The sequence below is a fragment of the Apis cerana genome, linkage group LG1 (assembly GCF_029169275.1).
Source record: "Apis cerana isolate GH-2021 linkage group LG1, AcerK_1.0, whole genome shotgun sequence".
NCBI classification, from domain to species: domain Eukaryota; kingdom Metazoa; phylum Arthropoda; class Insecta; order Hymenoptera; family Apidae; genus Apis; species Apis cerana.
This window is the reverse complement of record NC_083852.1, coordinates 1047287-1066398: the sequence shown is the minus strand read 5'-3', so window position 1 is coordinate 1066398 and position 19112 is coordinate 1047287. Positions and strand designations below refer to the sequence as shown.

The following is a 19112-nucleotide window of genomic DNA, read 5'->3' as shown; positions in this document are numbered from 1 at the left end:
CCCCTCGAATTAAAAATAAATAAACCGATCCGTTGATTTCGAAACGAATTTTTTTTAAACAATATATATCAGAGGAATCATTCGTAGCAGGATGATTCATATATATTTATCGAAAAAAGAAACTTACAACTCAATTTCGCCCCCTCTTCGCGAGCGCTTAAAACTCTTAATGGCGACACGCGTGTGATATACGCTCGCCTTGAAACTGGTAACCATCCTTGGAGGAGCATTGTGCCGGAAGAATAGACCTTCTTCCCCCCGGATTCTCCTCTTATGTGTATATATAAGCTGCCTCCCCAAGTAAGTCCTCCAATAAAAAGAGCATTAATCACCGAGCGATTCAACCAGAGGGACATCCACTCCGTTGAAAAATCATTCGATGACCGAACCCCCGAATTCGATACGCGGAAACGAACACAGAATCCATCGAATCCTCGGGATAATCGGTTCGTTAGCTGGATCAGAGAAAAATGGATACATATATGGAATTTATGGTGGAGAGTCGGGAAGCGGTGATTTATCGAAAGCTTTGTACAAGCTCTCGAAACGACACGAGGCAACGGGGGGTTAATCGACCGCAACGCCTGCCTCGTCTATGAACCGATGATAATAAAAGGAATCGGCGGAGAATGTGTCGACAATAGCCACCCCGCAGAATCTCGGAAATATCGTGGAACGCAGGATTATCTTCTACCTCGATGATGAGAGGTTTCACGACTTTTCAAACGAATAACGTTAATCGCGGCGAAGAAAATCAGATTTAGAGCGGCGTTTCGAAAATCGAGCGTTAAATTTGAAAAAGGGGGTGTCACGCGAGGGTGTTCCAATTCTTGGCAATTAACGGGAAAAAAAAAAAAAACGCCGGTGAATTCGCAATATCGTGCTCGAGCAAGTTTCGCCTGCTCCCCCTCCTTTCCCACTCTCAATTAATACCTTTTTAGTTTGTTTTCCACCCGCTCAATTCTCCCCCTCCTCGAAACCGTTCAATGCCGTTATCCCGAATTAAAGTTATTTTCGGGGAAAATAAAACGAGCTACTTTCCCTGTTTCCTAAAGATTCGAGTCGAAAAAAGGAAAAAAAGAATATAAAAGAACCGTAAATAAGAAGAAGCGAATCCGTCTCTGTCGCGAAAGAAAGAAACGGTTTCTAAAAGGGGGCGACAAAAAAACTGTATTCCACGAAAACGATCCAGGATAGATCGTCGCGGATCCTTTATTTTGTTCGACACGCAAACCTGTGTGCCCCACCGCACGCTGTAAATCGTATTCGGTCGGTCGGCTCGCTATTTATTGGGAACCGCGTACCTCAATTTTATGTCGTTGAATATCGCGGTATAAATGCTGCCTCCATGACCGCGCCGCCATTTCTCTCTCTCTCTCTCTGTCTATCTGTATATCTATCTCTCTTTTGCTGGGGGAGCCGGGCAAATTCGGTTGCGGCCAAGCACTTACCTCGTTTTAAACCGCAATACGATACGCGTTTTCGATTTCCAGGAGGAGGAGGAGGAGGAGGAGGAAGGAACGAGGTGGCGCGAGTCGAAATTTGAATTGTTTATACGCGAGATCCATCCGGATTTTAATCGGTCGATTGGATTTGGAGAATTGGAAGGAATCTCTCTTTGCAGTTCGCGGAAGGGATTCGTTAAAATTGTTTTGCTCTTTTCTTTTTTTTATCAGTCGAAATTTGATATTAATTGGACGACGATGGAGAATTTGAAATTGTTCTGTTTTTATTTTTAATTAATAAGAAATGTGTGTGTGTGTGTGTAGAGGGGAAATTGCAGGTCGAAGAGTTCGATCGAAATATTCGAAAATTTCTAGAAACGCGGACAATGAAATCAGATTGCATAATCGACCTCCCGTAAGCAATTCGAGACATCCTCGAATGAAATTCGGCCAGTTACAATCACCATGCCTCGTGTCGCGATACAAATTGGAAACATGGAAATTAATACTGTTATTCTTGTAATTCAATACCCTCTCCCCTCTCCCCCACGATATTTTAATTTAACGTTTAATATCTTCCTTTCGATGCACAATTTCTTGTGTAAACGAGAGTGTATATTTGTTCGGGTATATTTTCATTAAAAAATATATATAAATGTATACGTATATTTTTTTTTTTCGAAACAGTTCATTTCAAAGAGTTTTGAAAATACGTAGCGTAGATTTCACTACTTGTGTACTCGAGAAATACAGCGTTCAAAAATTTAAAAGAGCTTTTTCATTTTTTGGTTTAATATTTACGTATCCTTTTTTTTATAAAACGTCAAATATGTTTAAAAAATATATATATATATATATACAAACGAGTAATCATCCCTTTGACAAAAATTCCTTTGCCTCCTGTGCCGGTCAATTTTCTATTTCAATTAATTAATCTCCTCGTGTTTATCTTCAATAAAAAACTCGGTCTCCCTCTTAATAATATACGGTGCAAAGAGAGAAACAGAGAGAGAGAGAGAGAGAGAGAGAGAGAGAGAGCGCTTTTCAGCTGTAAAAATAAAATCCAAGTTATCGTTTGTTACAAGAAAAATGTTTTGAGCAAAACTGCCAACCGACTATTAATAGATTGAAAAACACACTGGCAACGTTTCAAGCGGGCTCAACGAATTTGTAACCCCCCCTCCCCCCTAAAATACACGGTTGCCATATATATACGTATTCGTTACATTTTCATCCGTCCTTTGTGACGTCAGCGAAAGAAAATCTCCAATAGAATTGCACCATCGCGATATAGCAACGATGCTAACGAACGCGTAAAGTGTCGACCAAACGCGTACCTTCGGATTAAGATCAGCCCGCGCCACGAGCAGTCCCTTTTCGTGAAAATAGATCCGCCTATCGATATTACGCCTCGTTATGTCGATATAAGGATATCACATTCTAAAAAGAATAATTTTAAAAAAGAATTTTTCATTCACATTTTTATTGATCCATGAATTATCGATATACAGAGATGTTATACGGTTTCTAAACGAAAGATGATAAAAAAGAATATTTTATCGATATCTTTTATATTACACGATATTTCTAAATGAAAACTAATTTCACGATTTTTTAATTTTCAATTATTCGATAGTTTTCTTAAATTATCGATAGATATTATATCACACGGTTTCAAAACGAAAGATGATAAAAAGAAGTATTTTCATTACCAATTATTTGAATATCGACGATCGTTATATATTTTATTACCTTTGCACGTTCTAAAAAAAAATATTACTTTTGCTCTCTTTCACGATCCCAGGAAAGTTTTCTCTAAAGTAAATTCTAGTAAGAATCTTATTTTCAAAAACGTCGCGCAAATCACCGAGAGGATGGATGAAGTGAGACTCGTTGATACAGTTTGCCGGGCGAACAACTTCGCCTCCCTAAAATCGTCTTGGAACAATCCAAACTCTTATCATATGGCCGTGCTCGAAACTTTTCCTCCGACGCAGGGCGAAATAAACGCGAATGACGCGCAAATAAACTTTCTCCCTCCCCCCTCCCGGCCAAACTTTGGCGACGGATTCCGACAACAAGGTCTCGGTATCAAATTCGCGGGAATTCGAAATCGGCGGAGAAGAATATTCTCGCGCGAACAATCGCGTTTGTATGTTTCCCGTATCTTCGAGGATTAAACCTAACGCTAACGAGCCTTCTAACGCGGTTCAAGGGAGAAATCGAGGATTCTAAAGGCGTGCTTACCGTAGGATTGCACGCATAACCATCCAAAACAGGTTGCTCGCTCTCGATCATACGAGGAAACCAAAATCGTGTCCATCGATACGAATTACGAATCAACTTTCTTAATTTCATCGATTGATATTTCCACATTTTTAAAATTTTTCGTGTATTCGTTAGGAAGGATGGATAAAATCGGTGGAAATATCAAAAAAACAACGCCAGTTAAGGATTCATACATTTTTGGAAACGTTATATTGCGTTGAGAAATGCAAAGGATGCAAAAAGGATCATGAGGAATTTGAATTTGAATTCGGTAAACGACGAGGGACAGCGCCATGATTTCCCGCCTTTTATTAACGGCGCGGGCTCCGACCGTCCGAATCCGAATAATCTGTGGAAACGATCTTCGTGACAGCCTATAGATCGTATCTTGGCCGGTGTGCACGTGTGCCGCCATCTACGCGAACACTTACATCCCTAATTATACGGAGGAGGCGCGCAGAATCCGGGCTTAAAAGCTTTATATATATAGAGCCGGTTGATATATCGCGGGAACGTTTAGTAGGAAACGCGTTTACAAACAGTGGTCGAAACCGAGGCCGAAGATAATCGTACTACATTTAGCCTGGCTCCAGAGTTATATACTTTCTACCAGAAAGACGTATCTTCTACGATTCTTTCGTGCACACGTACACTTTTGCAGAATTGGTGAAATTTCTTTTTACGCGAGCACGATTTCACACGATTCGTTCAAAAATATGATAGGAACGCGTTGCGTTTATTCTCTGAATGCTTAACGTATTTTAGTATTTGTACAAGATTTATTCGAAATAATTTTCTTTCTTTCTCGTACATAATCGTTTGAAGCCACGTATTCCCTAAAGTGGCTAATCGCCAAGGCGTCGAAACGAAGGTGCAACCCGATAACTTGCCGTGCACAAGGATTATAATCGCAAGGGGAGACGATATCGCGAGTATTCGGTTGGCCGTTGAGCCACCTCGTCCCGTGACACGTATCGGACAGACGAGAGAGAAAGACAGAGAGGGGGGTAGGGCTGGATTTCGAAACTTGGATGGAAACTTGGAGGAAAACTGCTCCTGCGGGACGCGTGAGTCGGGCTAATACAGTGGAAGGAACGTGTCACAAACGGGACTCGTGACAAGGAGGAAATCTCGAAACGCGCCATTGTACTTGTTAATTCGGAGGTAAACAAGCGCGGTAAATTTTCGCGAGGGAGGATATCCTAACGACGCGAGACGAGGACGAAGTTGTGTCGCGCAGAAATTTCGAGATCTTATCAAGGGGTCCCTCAACCTCGTCCGGGAATTCATTTCGGCTGATGGCGCGACGCACGACGGTCGAAAGCGTCCGTGATTTTTTAGTTTCATCCGAGCCAGCGTGCCTTATATCTTTTTTTTCCGATTCTCTCATTCCCGAAATGGAACCGGTGAAAAATCTTTTCCGCGATAAAAATTCGATGAATCTGGATGATTAAAAATTGTAATATGGAGAATGTACGTGAAATTAATCGGATAAACCTTATCGTTTATTGGAAGTGGTTTTGCGTAAAAAAATTCAAAATTTGGGAAATTTCCTTTCCTCGATAACCTATGAATTGATGCAATCGCGTCACATTTGTACTATTTACTGCTGAAGAAAAAAAATCTTCGCTGGAATCATCTGTCTCCGCTTCAGATGTTTTACTGATACATTACATAGTAATAAAAGAGGTATATTTAAAATCGATAATCATCTAAGCTGAAATATTTTCGAAATTATTAATATATTAATATTTAGCTTATTCGTATACTTGCAATTATTATCTCAACTACTCGAATACGTTTATAATACATTTATAAATTATTATACATATTATAAGAGAAATAACAAAATTTTTAAAACACTCTGAATTCTATGCTCATTCCATGCATTGAGGTTAAGATAGAGATCGTTGTTGGATTACTATACCTACGACGAATACCACGATAGAAAGGAAAATACGTGCGAAAATAGGCGTTTCCTTCCATTTAATTAGCCAATCAGACCCGCGTTTCTTCCGCGAGACTTCTTTCCACCAATGAACAGTACTTTTTCGATCACCGAGGATACCTATTCTATCCCTCTATTCATCTAACCTAACCTCGAAGTTTCTGCGCAAAAACAGATTCACGAAAACATCTCGTTGCAATATGATATTCTATGTAAAAACCGATCGATAAACCGAAAAGAAAAAACAAATTCAACGATACAAGATATATTATTACGAATATATAGAACAACGAAAAATTATTCGTCACCGTTACCTTTCTCGTATGCTATTGTACCGTCGTACAACAGTACTTTTTCGATCACCGAGGATATCTATTCTATCCCTCTATTCTATTCATCTAACCTAACCTCGAAGTTTCTGCGCAAAAACAGATTCACGAAAACATCTCGTTGCAATATGATATTCTTTTCTATGTAAAAACCGACCGATAAACCGAAAAGGAAAAACAAATTCAACGATACAAGATATATTATTACGAATATATAGAACAACGAAAAATTATTCGTCACCGTTACCTTTCTCGTATGCTGTTGTACCGTCGTCGCATTCGCACAGATCGCCGGTCGGATCGTAAGTGTGGAAGAATATAATGCACGATCGTGAAGAGGCAAAGGAATCAATAAACGAAGTTGTGGTGAATAGCGAGAATGTTTTTACCGGTTGCTTATCTATTAAACGTTCGAAGGGAGGGGGAAGAGAAATGAAGTTCCCTGTATAAGGCGTGACAGAGAACATAAGGCGCAATAAAACTCGACTAATTTATAACAGGCTCGAGAAAGGTTTTCTGGACGTTGGCTCGCTCGCTCGTCTCTGTTACAATGCGGGACCCAGCTTAGACGGATTCCTTCGCCTTTGACCGTTCATAAAGAGATACACCTGATCAAAAGGAGCGAGTTCCATCAGGAATTAATTCGATTCTTTTGACGTGCTCTACACGTTTCGACGTCGTTTCGATCTCGTAATTGTACGATACGGTATGATGGAGGATGAATTATTCGAGATTAAAAGAATATTCTTCGAGTAAGATTCGTTTCAAAATTGAAATAAAAAGTTTTTTTTTAATTTTTGATAAATATATATCTATCGTATGACTGCACATCGATAATTTACGATAAGTTATAATCGTGTAGTTATTTGTTTTTTAACTGCTGAAATTCGCAGACAGTTTACGCCCCATATAATTAACGATAATAAAATGAGACAATGGTTTCAACCTTTGTTAAGAGCGGACAAATATCGACGAAAAAGCAGACTCGACAGATGATAGTCAATGCGAAAATTTGACAGATTTTTTTATACGATCGGAATAAAAATATTAAATATAAAATATTTTCCAATTCAAAACAGTTTCGAAAATATTCCACTCTCGAATCTTAGGTGATTCATCGTGTTCCATCGAAATGATTCAGGGAACGCAGAAAGAGAAAGAGAGAAAAAGTAAAAAACGTGGAATACTATCTGATTCGTAATATCCACGGGGCCGCGTATTTATCACGCGTCCCGAGTATACACACTTTCAAAGTGGTGAAAAATTCGATGACGAAACAAGTCATTTGAAACGTTGGTTTTTGAAAAATTCCCTTCGAATATTCGTCGCCGCTACGATTCGACGCCAACTTCATCCTCGGCCCGTTACTTGTTTCCCGAGAGTAACGCGAGAAGCGGTCCCCAAAGTCCGTGTCCACGATTCGACCACGGTCGTCCCAAAGATGTTTCTCTCCCTTTTCAAAAGGGAGCGATACGCGTTCTCTCTCTCGTTCCCGAAAGAGAGAGAGGAGAAGGGAAGAGGATACTCGAGAAAATGATACAAGGCTGGATGCCTGGATGTCGGAGGAGAGTAAATTTGATGTGGCGTAATGACGGTCGGTTCTTGGATGCGGCGATGTGCCGATGCGTCCGCCGAGAAAGTATCTATTACGTGATTGTTCGCGAAACCGTAAGGGATACGGGAGGGGATTTAATTTCCTCTTTTTTTTCTAAACTCTCTTTTCGAATTACTCGATGAGGATAGTGCACAGGAGAGTATCATTTTCGTGTGATGATCTAAATAAATGAATAACGTTTATATATTTTTATAGCTGTCGAGTGACACTCACAAACTATAAAGGCAAATATAGATTTGTAATATTAAGTTGATAAAAGGGAAAATAATTTACTTATTTACTTTTATTGTCAATATCCGTAAAAAGGAAAGAATGACAAACAAGGAAATTTTCGCGTGACGTGAATCTAAATAAATGAATAATGCGTTATGTTTATATACATCTATACCGATTCGATCTGCGAACGTAAATACATATAGATTTGCAATATTGAACATTAAGAAAAGAGAAAGTAATCCTTATTTACCTTCAATATTACCGTCAAAATTTAATTAGTTGAAGTTACTTGGAATAAAATTATACTTTGACAATTTATCGAAACAATAATAATAATAATCGCGAATATAATACCTCTGAACGAACAAATATTATTCCAGCATTTTAATAACTAATTGTCTTAAAACTTTATTCGAAATTTTTAACTTTTTTCAATTCTGTCATCAATATTCATTCTCTCTCTCTCTCTCTCTCTCTGGCGGGAAAGCACAGGAACCCGATTCACCAAGTTATCCGATTCAGACCCGACCAAAGAGCATCTCGGTCCATGCTCCGGATTCGAGAATACGTTTGCAGGCGTCGCACAATAAGAAAGCCGGCTGGTAGACGGTTTTTCCGCTTTTGCTTTGATCGGGAAGGGAGAAGAAAGAAAGAAAGAAAGAAAGAAAAAAAAAAAAGAAAAGAGAAAAAGAGGAGCACCACCACCACCGACTGACCGAAGAGGTCCGTTGTGTCTCGCGGGGGAGAAAAGCAGTCTCGTGGTGGCCGGCCGGGGAGTCTGCGTGCTGGAACGACGACGACTACGACGAGGACGACGACGACGACGACGACGACGACACGCTCGGTCAGGGAAAACCGAGTGTGGCGAGGGCCGAGTGGAAGAGGATAGAGCCCCCATGGTGGGGGTAGATCACGGGGAGAGGATGGTGGAAGCGAAATCTGGCCTCAGTCGTGCGCGACGCGCCATATGCGGTGGACCATTTGTCAACCCGCTCACAAAGGCCAATAATCTCCCGTGACACGTGTGATTCCATCCCCCTTCTCCCCCCTCCGATAAAAAGTGTCACGTGCTGGCCTCGGCCACCCCTCCCTCCGCCAAGCTCGCCCGCCATCCCCCTCCATACCCCGCCGAAACTTGACGGAAAAACTTTTTCCCTCGTAGAGAGTAGAGAGCCGCTCAGCGCAATTTCGTATCGAGTGGCGGACAGTGGAGAACAGTGTGTGTGTGTACGTGTGCGCGCCCGTTTGCTTGCTTGCCTACTTTTTTCCCTTCCTTCCCTCTCTTTCTTTCTCTTTCTTTCTCTCTCCAAACTAATCTTTTTTTCCCGGCCAAAGAAACGAGTGGTAAAGGAGAAATAGAAACCACGCTGGATGGACTGAGTAAGACGCTCTTCCCTTCCCGAAAAGAGGAAAGTTCGTGGACGCTGTAATATATATATATATATATACGGTGTAAAAGGTTAGCGAGAAGACGCATCGATGAGAGAGTAGAAGATTTACACATCCGTTATAATTGGACCTCGTTTCGAGATGGAATCGGTGCGACAGGCCGGTGTTTGATGCAAATCGTCGCTCTTACCGAAGCATCGAACCGCGATGGACAATCGACGAGGACCTCGTTAAGGCGATCGCATCGGAGAAATTGATGGTGACGGACGATCAGGCGAGGTAAGAAGCCGCGAAAACGTGCGCCTGTTAATTTTTATATTCGCGAGATGAAGTTTTTATCGCGGTTATCGAGAAATTTATTCAAATTGAGTCGGGTTTTTTCTTCTTCTTTTTTCCGCGCCCGAGAGGCGGTGATGCAATCTCGACGCATCGGAGAGACACAGCTCGGCATCGATCACTTATTACGCTCGACTATTATCTCTCGTATTAAGGGAACACGTGTTCGGGGCTCGGAATGTCGGACTTCGGTCCGACAAGTAGATTATCCGGAATCAAGGTCGGCTCGCCGATCGAGACTCTTTATCGTCGCGAGATTTAAATTTGCGGGGTCAATTTATTTTTTTTTCTCGCTTTCCTTTCTTCCTTTTTTTCTTTTCCTCTTCGCTACCTCTTAACCCCGTTAATAACGAATAATAATCATACGGATCAATGTCAACGAAAAGCGATTCTTAAACTCTCGTTTTCGAGGATTCTATCCGATTATTTGTTTATTCTCCAGCTGTTTAATGTGTTGCGATATTGCAACGATCGAAAATATTGTACGAGGATTTTTCCCAACGTGCTCGATAATTACGAAAAGTTTGGAATCGTTGTTATTGTTGGGGTGGGGGGAACGAAAGAAAAAAGGACACGCGTGTTTCCCCACGAGGGAGGCGTTTCGCATAAAAGAGTAACGGAGGCGGAAAGATTTTCCCGGCTTTCGTGAAAAAGTTTTGACGCTGTGTCTATTGTGTTGCCCAGGTATTAGCCTCCTTTTCTCTCTCTCTCTCTCTCTCTCGACAATGCTATTTAACGTTTACTCAGCGTGTACACGTGTAGCTGGGGATTGCGAAGGGAAATATAGAAAAGTGCGTTCCGAGAAATTCGCACACCTGTTGGCGGCGTTGAGCGGCAATAAGAAAGGGGCGATTCTTCGTGGAACATCTTGCGCCAGCCACCACGTTTCGCGGATGGATAAACGATGGATGGAGGGAAAGAGGAAAGAGGACGATTTTGCAAGGTCGATACGATAAATCCGGAAGGATCATTTATTTTTCAAACGTCCGTTTGATGTAACAGTTGCGCTGGCAACTAAACGTTTATTTAATTTACGTTTCACAATTTTGCATACGCGATCCTAGAGCTGCGCTGTGTCTCATATTTAGTAGCTTTTAACGTATGATTATTTTAAAAACGATAATAAGCATAAGTAAGGTCAGAAATTGACGTAATAAAATGTATCATGATCCAATTATTTAACAACGAACGAATTAATCGAATCATCGTTACATTGATTTAAAAAGAGCGGCACAATTTTTGTTAAATTGCATTAACTTTAGTAGCTTTCAACGTATGATTTTTTTTAAACGACGGATAGGGTCCGAAATCGAGACGTACAATTTTGTATATTAAATATATCGCATATTGTGTGTCCAATTATTTAACAACGAATGGGTTCGATCGAATCATCGTTACAGTTTCAAAAAGACCGATATAATTTTTATTGTAAATTGATTTAATAAAAATCCGAGCCATTCGGTATTTACCATCTATAATTTTTCGAATGATAAAGTTAATCCAATCATCGTTACGCTTTTCTGCATATTTAAAAGAAAAAAGAACATTACCGACTCGATCCCTCTCAAAATTATTTCCTTTACTTTTCTTAAAACAACTCGAGGTTTATCCAGGTGAAAAAATCATCTACGTTAGAATGGAGTAAAGAAGTAATAATGGAAGGGACGAGAGACTAGTGGAGGGGAGAAAGTCTAGCAGCCACATGAGAATGATCCATCGATCATACGAATTCACCACGCGAGATATTTCGCGTTTTATACGTATATATTTATCGTGGCTCTTCGTACGATGCATTATCGCGCCACCTCTCGTATTAAGGCGGGGAATAATTAATACGAGCCGTGTACGATTCACAGATTACAGCTGTGCGCCCGTTAATATTTAGAGGAGAGAACGAATTGAATCCCGATATTCGGCCGTGTGTCTCATTAAACGAGCTTCGAAGGCAATTAAACATGACTAACATATTTGTAACGGTCGATGAATGGGCAGAAAGCCCCATGGGCCGTGACTACGCGACTCTCCGACCGAGGGTAAACATTCGTATATGCGCGCAGTTTAAACCGTTCATACGTTAGTTATCGCGCGGCCGCCGTCCAAACCGTGCACGTGTTCGCATGTACGCGGTATAAACGGGAAAATATTACCGAGCGTTCGAGCGTTAAACGATAAAAATATACCCGTTAAATTCGAATATACGGAAGATGGTATCGCGATTATCGATTAAGTAAACCGAAATTTCATTTCGAATCGTACGAAATTGTTATATCCCCGTTTCATCGGGCTGTATCAATAATTACACGAGAATCGTATCGTGAAATAATTTTCACGTTTCATCGCGCACCCGTCTTAATTACCCCGTTTTATCCGTCTCTTGGAATAAAGTTATCCAACCTTTCAAACGCATTTCGCGTATCTTACGACGATTATAACATCGCAACGTAACTTCGAAACTTGAATTTAATCGCTCGAATCAACGTTACTCGTCGAAATTGCATTCCCGATTTTAATATCGTAATATGATAATAGCCACGAATTTTTCATCTTTCGTTGAAAAATTTTCCATTTCTTCACCGCCGATGCACTAACCCAAGTATCTTTGTCGTTTGAACATATTAGACAACGAGCTGTTCGAACATTTCGGTATCGAAATCGATAAATCGCGTTTTTCTTCTTTTTCGTGTATCGGTTCCGACCGAAACGGGCTCAATGGCCTAGAAAACAGCCTCGGTTCAGGTGGCTCTCTTTTAACCGGGGTTAACGATCTGGATGGAGTTTCGGCCACCGCCGTTCTCGGACAACCGCCCTGGAAACTCGACGCGTCGCGCGTTGAAATTGTAAATGGCCCCGTGAGACGGCTCGCGAGACTTGAAGCACCGGCTGGTGCAGGGAAAAGTTGTGAGTGGCGGACGGGAGAGGAGAATGATTGAGAATTGCGATCGACGTAAAATCCGATTATTAATTCATTATTAAATAATTATTGATCAACCCTTTATTGTACGAATTTTTTATTTACGACGAATATTTGAAAAAAAATATACGCGTGGCTCTGTTAGTCTACTTAAAAATGAGCGTGGTCGTGAAATAAATTCTAACAGCGTTCTTATTTTTTAAAATATTAACGGGTGCATCCCTGTAAGTATTTTGCATCCATGGAACACGCTTTTGAAATTTAAGTCTCAATTACGAAATGCAATAGAGGGTTAATAAGTAAGAAGGTTGTTGCGATCAATGATTACATTTTTGATTGTGATTTAATCTAGTTGTAATAACAACTGTGAACTTTTTTTTTAGAAATATACATGTAGTTTTTTACATAGAAAATTCTTGGAACTAGTTACTTATTTATTTTGCAATGTGTTAATTTGCTTTTAATAGAACAAACGCATTTCAAACGTTTTCTCTGATAATTTGTGCGTTTACTATTACAGCCTATGAGCACAAAGATAATATATATAAAATAAAAACTTTATTTTTAAACGATATTATTCTCAAAATACTTAAATTCACGCATAATATGCAATATTTCTAATCGCGATAGTTTCAGGACGATGAAATCGATAACCAAGCTTGCCTATTTTAATTATGGACGAACATTTGGAATTTATTATCGTCACGGAGATTTTGGGGGGTCGAAATAATTGTTCGAACCGTGTTGCTACGAGGAATTAAATGGATCGCGTTGAAAATTGTCTTACGATTCCTTCGATGAATCGAAATGTTATAAAACAAAAAAATAAATTAAACAAAATTCTTCCACATTCATTTTTCTCCCACGTAAGGAGATACCCGTGTCACGCCCACTTGTGCGCACATAACTTTCGACCCTACGTAATACGGAATTTATACGACGAAATTATATACGGAACAATTCATTTTATTGCGTTCTCTGGATTATCTCGAAAAAAATCGATGAAAGTCATTCTTTGGGGGGGGGATCGAGAAAAACGATCGTCGATAAATTTAAACTTGCTTATTTTATCCCCTTATATTTTAATTTTAGATATAATTTTAATCAATCAAATAACGCTCGGTTGATTTATCCCCAAGTTTGCAAGTTCAACGATGCGATGCGTCGCCAATCTCGTTCAAACCGGCGGACTTTGATTTATGTTAAATGGATCTAATTGACCTAATGTCCAAACGGTCGTTGATTTCCATTCATTTCAACGCGAATGACGGGGACACGGAATGGAATAATTCCCGTATCGATTCGCGCATCGAATCTCTCCCATGCCATTCTCTTCTATCCTTCCAAATTTCTCCGATACGGTGACAATATTTTAACGATATTGCGATACAGTTTTCGACCACGTCCCGAATAGATAGATTCGAAACGCTTTAAAATCGTTAAACGCATAATAGTTACGATTATTGAGTTTGCATGACGAAAATCTAAAGCTAATTATCTAGAAATTCGAGGGATAATTGTACCCGCCAAATTTTCATAATCGATCTCGAGTCGATATTCGAGAAAAGAAAAAGGGAGAGAGAGAGAAAGAGAGTTTTTAACGAGTTTAAAACTTCCTCAACGAAATCTCGCTTTACCACTTATATACGGCGGCAGTGTATCACGTGAAAAGCCGTGACCAACTAATTAGCCAATCAAACAGCTTATTAATTAGCGACCATGCGATGTCCCCCCCCCTTCACGATGACTGAGTAGTTATTAGCAGACGTTCGCGTTTACTAATACCTGGAAGAGTGGGGGTAAACGCACGAAATTCGATGTATCGCGTATATAACCTTCCCTCTCCATCGATTTCCTCCATGGATTGACGTACGAAACCAGATTACCAGATTCCCTGTCAAAGTACATTAGTTAGATCGATTGAAATTTAACGTTTTAATTCAACGTTTTATTGTTATAAATTCGTTACGTTACGAGAAAGGGAATGATGTATTATCGTCGTCATCGCGATCCGGGGATGAAATAGAGTTAAATGGAATAGCGCGTGTCGTGTATATATACCATACCTTTGCGTATTATTATTCATAAAGGCGATCCATAAAATATATATATATATATATATAGGGAGGGGAGGCAGGGAGGAGTGATGATCGATTTCGAAATTTTGCGATAAAAGGGTATAAATTGACGAGAGAGCCGTTGAAATCGTGTCTGGTTTCGTAACCAGTAACCCCTTTATATTTTTATTTATGGAGAGAAAGAGGAAGAGAAGGGGAGAAGAAAAATTCGGTATGTCCATTCAGAATATATATATATATATATATGTACTTAAAGTCGAATGAAAATTCTTTGCTGGATTAACCAGTTTTTCCCACGTTTAATTTATCATTCGCTTTTATCCCCTCTTTTCTTTTTCTTTTTCTATACAATCCCTGAACGATCGATACCGAGCGAATATATATAATCGCGCAGACACGAATTTAAAAAGCAATCAACCGTGTGTGCGTCTATCCCGAGTAAATTTCGCTCCCCCTTCTTCACCCAAATTCGTAATTTAGGTCGCATTACGGTGGTAGCGCAGTGCTTAATACCGTGTTACGGCCGAGCTAAAATGCTTAACTTACAATTAGACCTCTAATTATCCCGCTATTAAGTGGACGAAACGCGCGAATGGCGCATTAATGACAATTCGATGCGGTGCGAGAAAGAATCTTTTTCTTCGAGAACGAAAGGTATCTATTTCTCGCAGTATAAAAAAAAAAAAGAAATTAATTAACTTCAATTTAATTTCTTCTTCCTCCCTCTCTCCCATTTCTAACGATAGAAACCATTTTTTTATCGATAACAACGAGATTTCGAAAATTCTGAACGATGAATATTTTACTCGAGAAGAGAAAGAATTAATCCAAACCACGAACCCGAAATTAGTCACGAGAACACCGTTGTAAAACATTCTAAAATTCCGGAAACGCATTTTACTTGAGAAAAAAACCTTATATCCTATCCAAAATCGTTCAATCCGTGCAAAATCGTGGAGCGCCCGAATTGCCGAAAGGAATTAGCGGGAGTGCGTGAAAACACTCGATTGAACCAGTTCCGTTGTCGCCTCGAGACGAGACGGATCTATCCAATGTAAAATTCGTTGGCGCGCATGCGCGAGAACGCGTAAAAAGCGACAAAGGCTCTGGTCGAGAGGCCCCGGTATCTGAGATGGCTCATCGAGGGGGGGGTGACGTCGCGCCGTTCTCCGAGGGTTGGCTCGCCGAGGGAGGGAGGCGAGGAAGGGGGGGAGGAGAGCGTGCGGAATAATCTCTCCTTTCCGCGAATAAAGTGGATGCGAAGGTGAGCCCTCGTTAGTTTCCGCTTGCCGTAACTCTTGGTGGCAAGATGCACGAGCCGGTATTATTCTTGGCCGGAATAGTGGATCGTTAGGTTTAATCGTGCGGCCGTCGCGAGGAACGGGGGCACAATCAGCCGCGAGTAATCCCGCGCTCCACCGAACCTATCTCTTCCTTTTTCTTCTTTTATCCTCTCCTCTTCTTTTGTTTTCTTTTCTTTTTTGCTTTTTTTTTTTTTATCTAGCCAGTGTGGGGAGAGGATAAAAGCGAGGAAAAATGCCTCTCACCGCGAGATTCGCGTCTAATGTATACAAAGAGGCCGATACAACGGACCACTTTTCTGCAATTTCGAAGAGCCAAGGAAAGGTTGGGGAGGAGGAAGGTTGCAATCGCTCGCCTCTTTCTTCTATTCTCTTTCTTTCTCTTCGGTGTGGATCGAAATATTTTTTTTTACATCGAGCTATCGATTTTGTTCAAACTGAGTTTGAAATAGTCGGAGCGCTATTTATATTTTCGTGTAACCTCGATGTTATTACGTTATTATATTTATGATTATTTTTACGCTTATGAACATCTTATCTGTAATCTCGAAATAATCTCAAAGATATCGAGGGGCAAATTTTATTCGACGTTTCTTATTCGACGAACGAATTAATTTTTGACGACGATAAGTGTTTCACCCGGTTAGCAAGAGGTTCTAATTCGAACTTGTTCCTGTTTCGCTGTATTATGCGTATACCGGCCGTTACGCTCGTTTGCCATCATCGCTAAAACGAGGAGCGGGAATGACGTGGCTTGATGATAAATCCAACGTTCCTTCATTCGAGGCGATAAGTGGCGGCAAAAGTGTACCACTAGTGCGCCTCGAATTCTTGCGTTTGGGCGGATTAACGATAATGGAACGTCGCGTTTACGCAGCTTCGCGGGAAGCACGTTGGAAATTGCAAGTTAAACTTTCATGCCGGCCAAGTTTCACGGCTCCATGCGCCGCTTCTCCACCTTCTCGTTTTTCCTCTCCTTTTTTTTTCCCACCTTGCGGGATAAAGCGTTAAGCGGACTGACCGCTTTTCCGCTTTTGTTTTAAACATTTACAAAAAAATTACCATTAATAATATTTCTTCGCGAATAATATTCGATTCGTCTCGCTTTTATACGATAAAAGTTGAATGCTTTGCTTTTTATCCCGCGAAATTTGACGAAATTTCGGCAAATATATTTGGCCAATCGACGTTAAAATTTTAATTAATTTTATTTATTGGCTCGTTCGGCTCGAGTGAAGCGTTTTCAATCGATGCTTCCGAGTAATCTCTGAATCATTAACGTACAAATAATCACCGATAATGCAATTTATGAATAACGAATGTATTTCTATAACGTTGCGCAAGAAGAACGAGTTAGCTCCTCCACTTGGAGTAATAGGTCGCATTTGTTACGAGCAATACGTGCCTGCGGATTTCTTTATTAAGCTTTCAAACCGCCTTCAGTGGATGGAATTACACCCCTTCAACTCGCTTCCTTCGATCAAGTTTCCTTCTCGCGGAACTTGTGCAAGAAAGACTTTGCCCCCCTTTTTTTCAACACTGATAACAACGTACGAATTAAACTGCTTCGCGAGAAAAGAATTTCGTTTTTCTATCCGATTCCTCGTTGAATATTTAAAAAAAAAAAAAAGGGAAAAATGAAAAAAGTAGAAGTTATTAAACTTTCACGATGATCGGATAGAGTTACACTTTTCTAACTCGATTCTTGGGACGAGTTTCCTCCCTCGCATAGGAAAGTTAACCGCGTTACGAACTTTAATCATCTTCCCCGTTTATAATTGAACGTTACTTAAAAAACATCCAGTGTATTTCAACTCTCTTTCCACTGGAAATCTCTCCCTCCCTCCCTTCCTCCCCGTGCTCCATACTTTTCGCTACTTTTCGCAATAATACCCCTCCCCATCTAAAATGAAAACGCCCGTTCCATCAAGCTTTCTCGACCCAGTGTGGCGACACAGTGTGTCACAGTTTCTTTCACTCGTTATTTATACGAACGTTCGTTTCGTCGAATCGAGCAAGATCTATCGGGTGGCGCGACGTATTGCGGTTAAAAAAAAGAAGAGAAAAAAAAAAAAATGACCGGCCGCGTTATCAGCAATTGACGCACCCTTTGATTCCACGCCAGACGATTGTCGCCGGGCTATTGTCGCGGAGAGAACGGCGACCGCGCCAGATGTACGTGGACAGAATCGTATCTCGTTCGTTCACTCTCCCGTCCGCGGTGTCCCAATTCGTGGATCCATTTATTTCGACGTGGATTCGATTCGGAACCCGGTTCGGTCAATACACCGTGATTAAAAGTTACCGAGTCCTTTTCATAAAAAAAAAAAAGAAAGAAAATCCTCTGTGTGTAAATTAAAACCGCGGGAAAGACCGAGGACGAACGACGCAAACGTACGTACGGCTTCGTGCAACAATTTTACATTTTACATTTTTCTTCTCTTCTTTCCTTTCCTTTCCTTTTCTTTTTTTTTGTCGCACGAAGCATATCCCGTTTCCCCGGAGGAACAAATTGAAAGGACGAAATTTTATATAAAACGCGATCTCTTCGTTTAGGAAGAAGGCAGGTTGGAAGGTAAATTTCGCTGCGCTCGGGAATTTTCGTGCCGCCGGTTTTATGAAGTACACGCGCGCGCGCGCGAGGTAATTTTCGTAATTCGCGAAACGATGCGACCGAGTAAGGGTAATTTTGCTCGCGACGAGGTTTTGGCGGGACACAAATGGAATGATCTTTTTTTCCTTTTATATGGAGAGAGGGGAGGACGAGATTTTTTTCTCGGGAGGATTGAAAATTTTGGACGGTTTGGTAAATTTTAATCGCGAACGCAGAATCCGCGAATCTTGGTTAACGAATGAAAATGTAACGATTTCCGTGAGTTTTTTAACAAGCGTAGAATTCTATAAATGTACGTAAGTTCGATGGGAAGTAATTTATTATTATAGGTTTAGAATGTTGATGGTCGAATTCTCTTTTTACGGACACGTTAATAAATCTTCCAACGAAAGTTTTACTTGCACTCGAGCCTCGATGAAGGGAAAAAACGCCACCGCATTCGAGGTCAATAACTCGTCTTGATTCCATTTATCATCCGAATCCCTTCGTTTCGCTCGAAAGATCCCAAACAATTACAACACTTTCCACACCGTTCTTTATCATAATGTTGGCCGTAATAAATTAATCGAAATAAAATTAAGTAAAGCAATTCAAAAAATTAATCGTATACACGAATAAGACACGAACAAATTTAATGAAAACAACAAGCAATTGATCTAACC

The 19112-nt window shown here is 40.5% G+C and overlaps 2 protein-coding genes across 10 annotated transcripts in view; one reads left to right on the top strand and one right to left on the bottom strand.

The window, feature by feature from the left end:
• The window catches only part of LOC107992782 (poly(A)-specific ribonuclease PARN), a 44509-nt gene extending 38037 nt beyond the window's left edge, over nucleotides 1-6472 (bottom strand). For all 6 annotated transcript variants that reach the window (XM_062083400.1, XM_062083419.1, XM_062083416.1 and 3 more), the window contains exon 1: nucleotides 6238-6472. In XM_062083400.1, the coding sequence (XP_061939384.1) occupies nucleotides 6238-6457 (220 nt within the window). In that variant the 5' untranslated portion in view covers nucleotides 6458-6472. The remainder of the gene's footprint in view (nucleotides 1-6237) is intronic.
• The window catches only part of LOC107992861 (uncharacterized), an 82388-nt gene that overhangs the window by 17297 nt on the left and 45979 nt on the right, over nucleotides 1-19112 (top strand). For 2 of the 4 annotated variants that reach the window (XM_062083321.1, XM_028664282.2), the window contains exon 1: nucleotides 8613-9489. The exons of 1 other annotated variant lie outside the window; for it this stretch is intronic. The gene's annotated coding sequence lies outside the window, so the exon portion shown is untranslated. Of the gene's footprint in view, nucleotides 1-8612; nucleotides 9490-19112 lie in introns of those variants that run through there. One more of the 4 variants, XM_062083332.1, reaches the window with a different exon arrangement.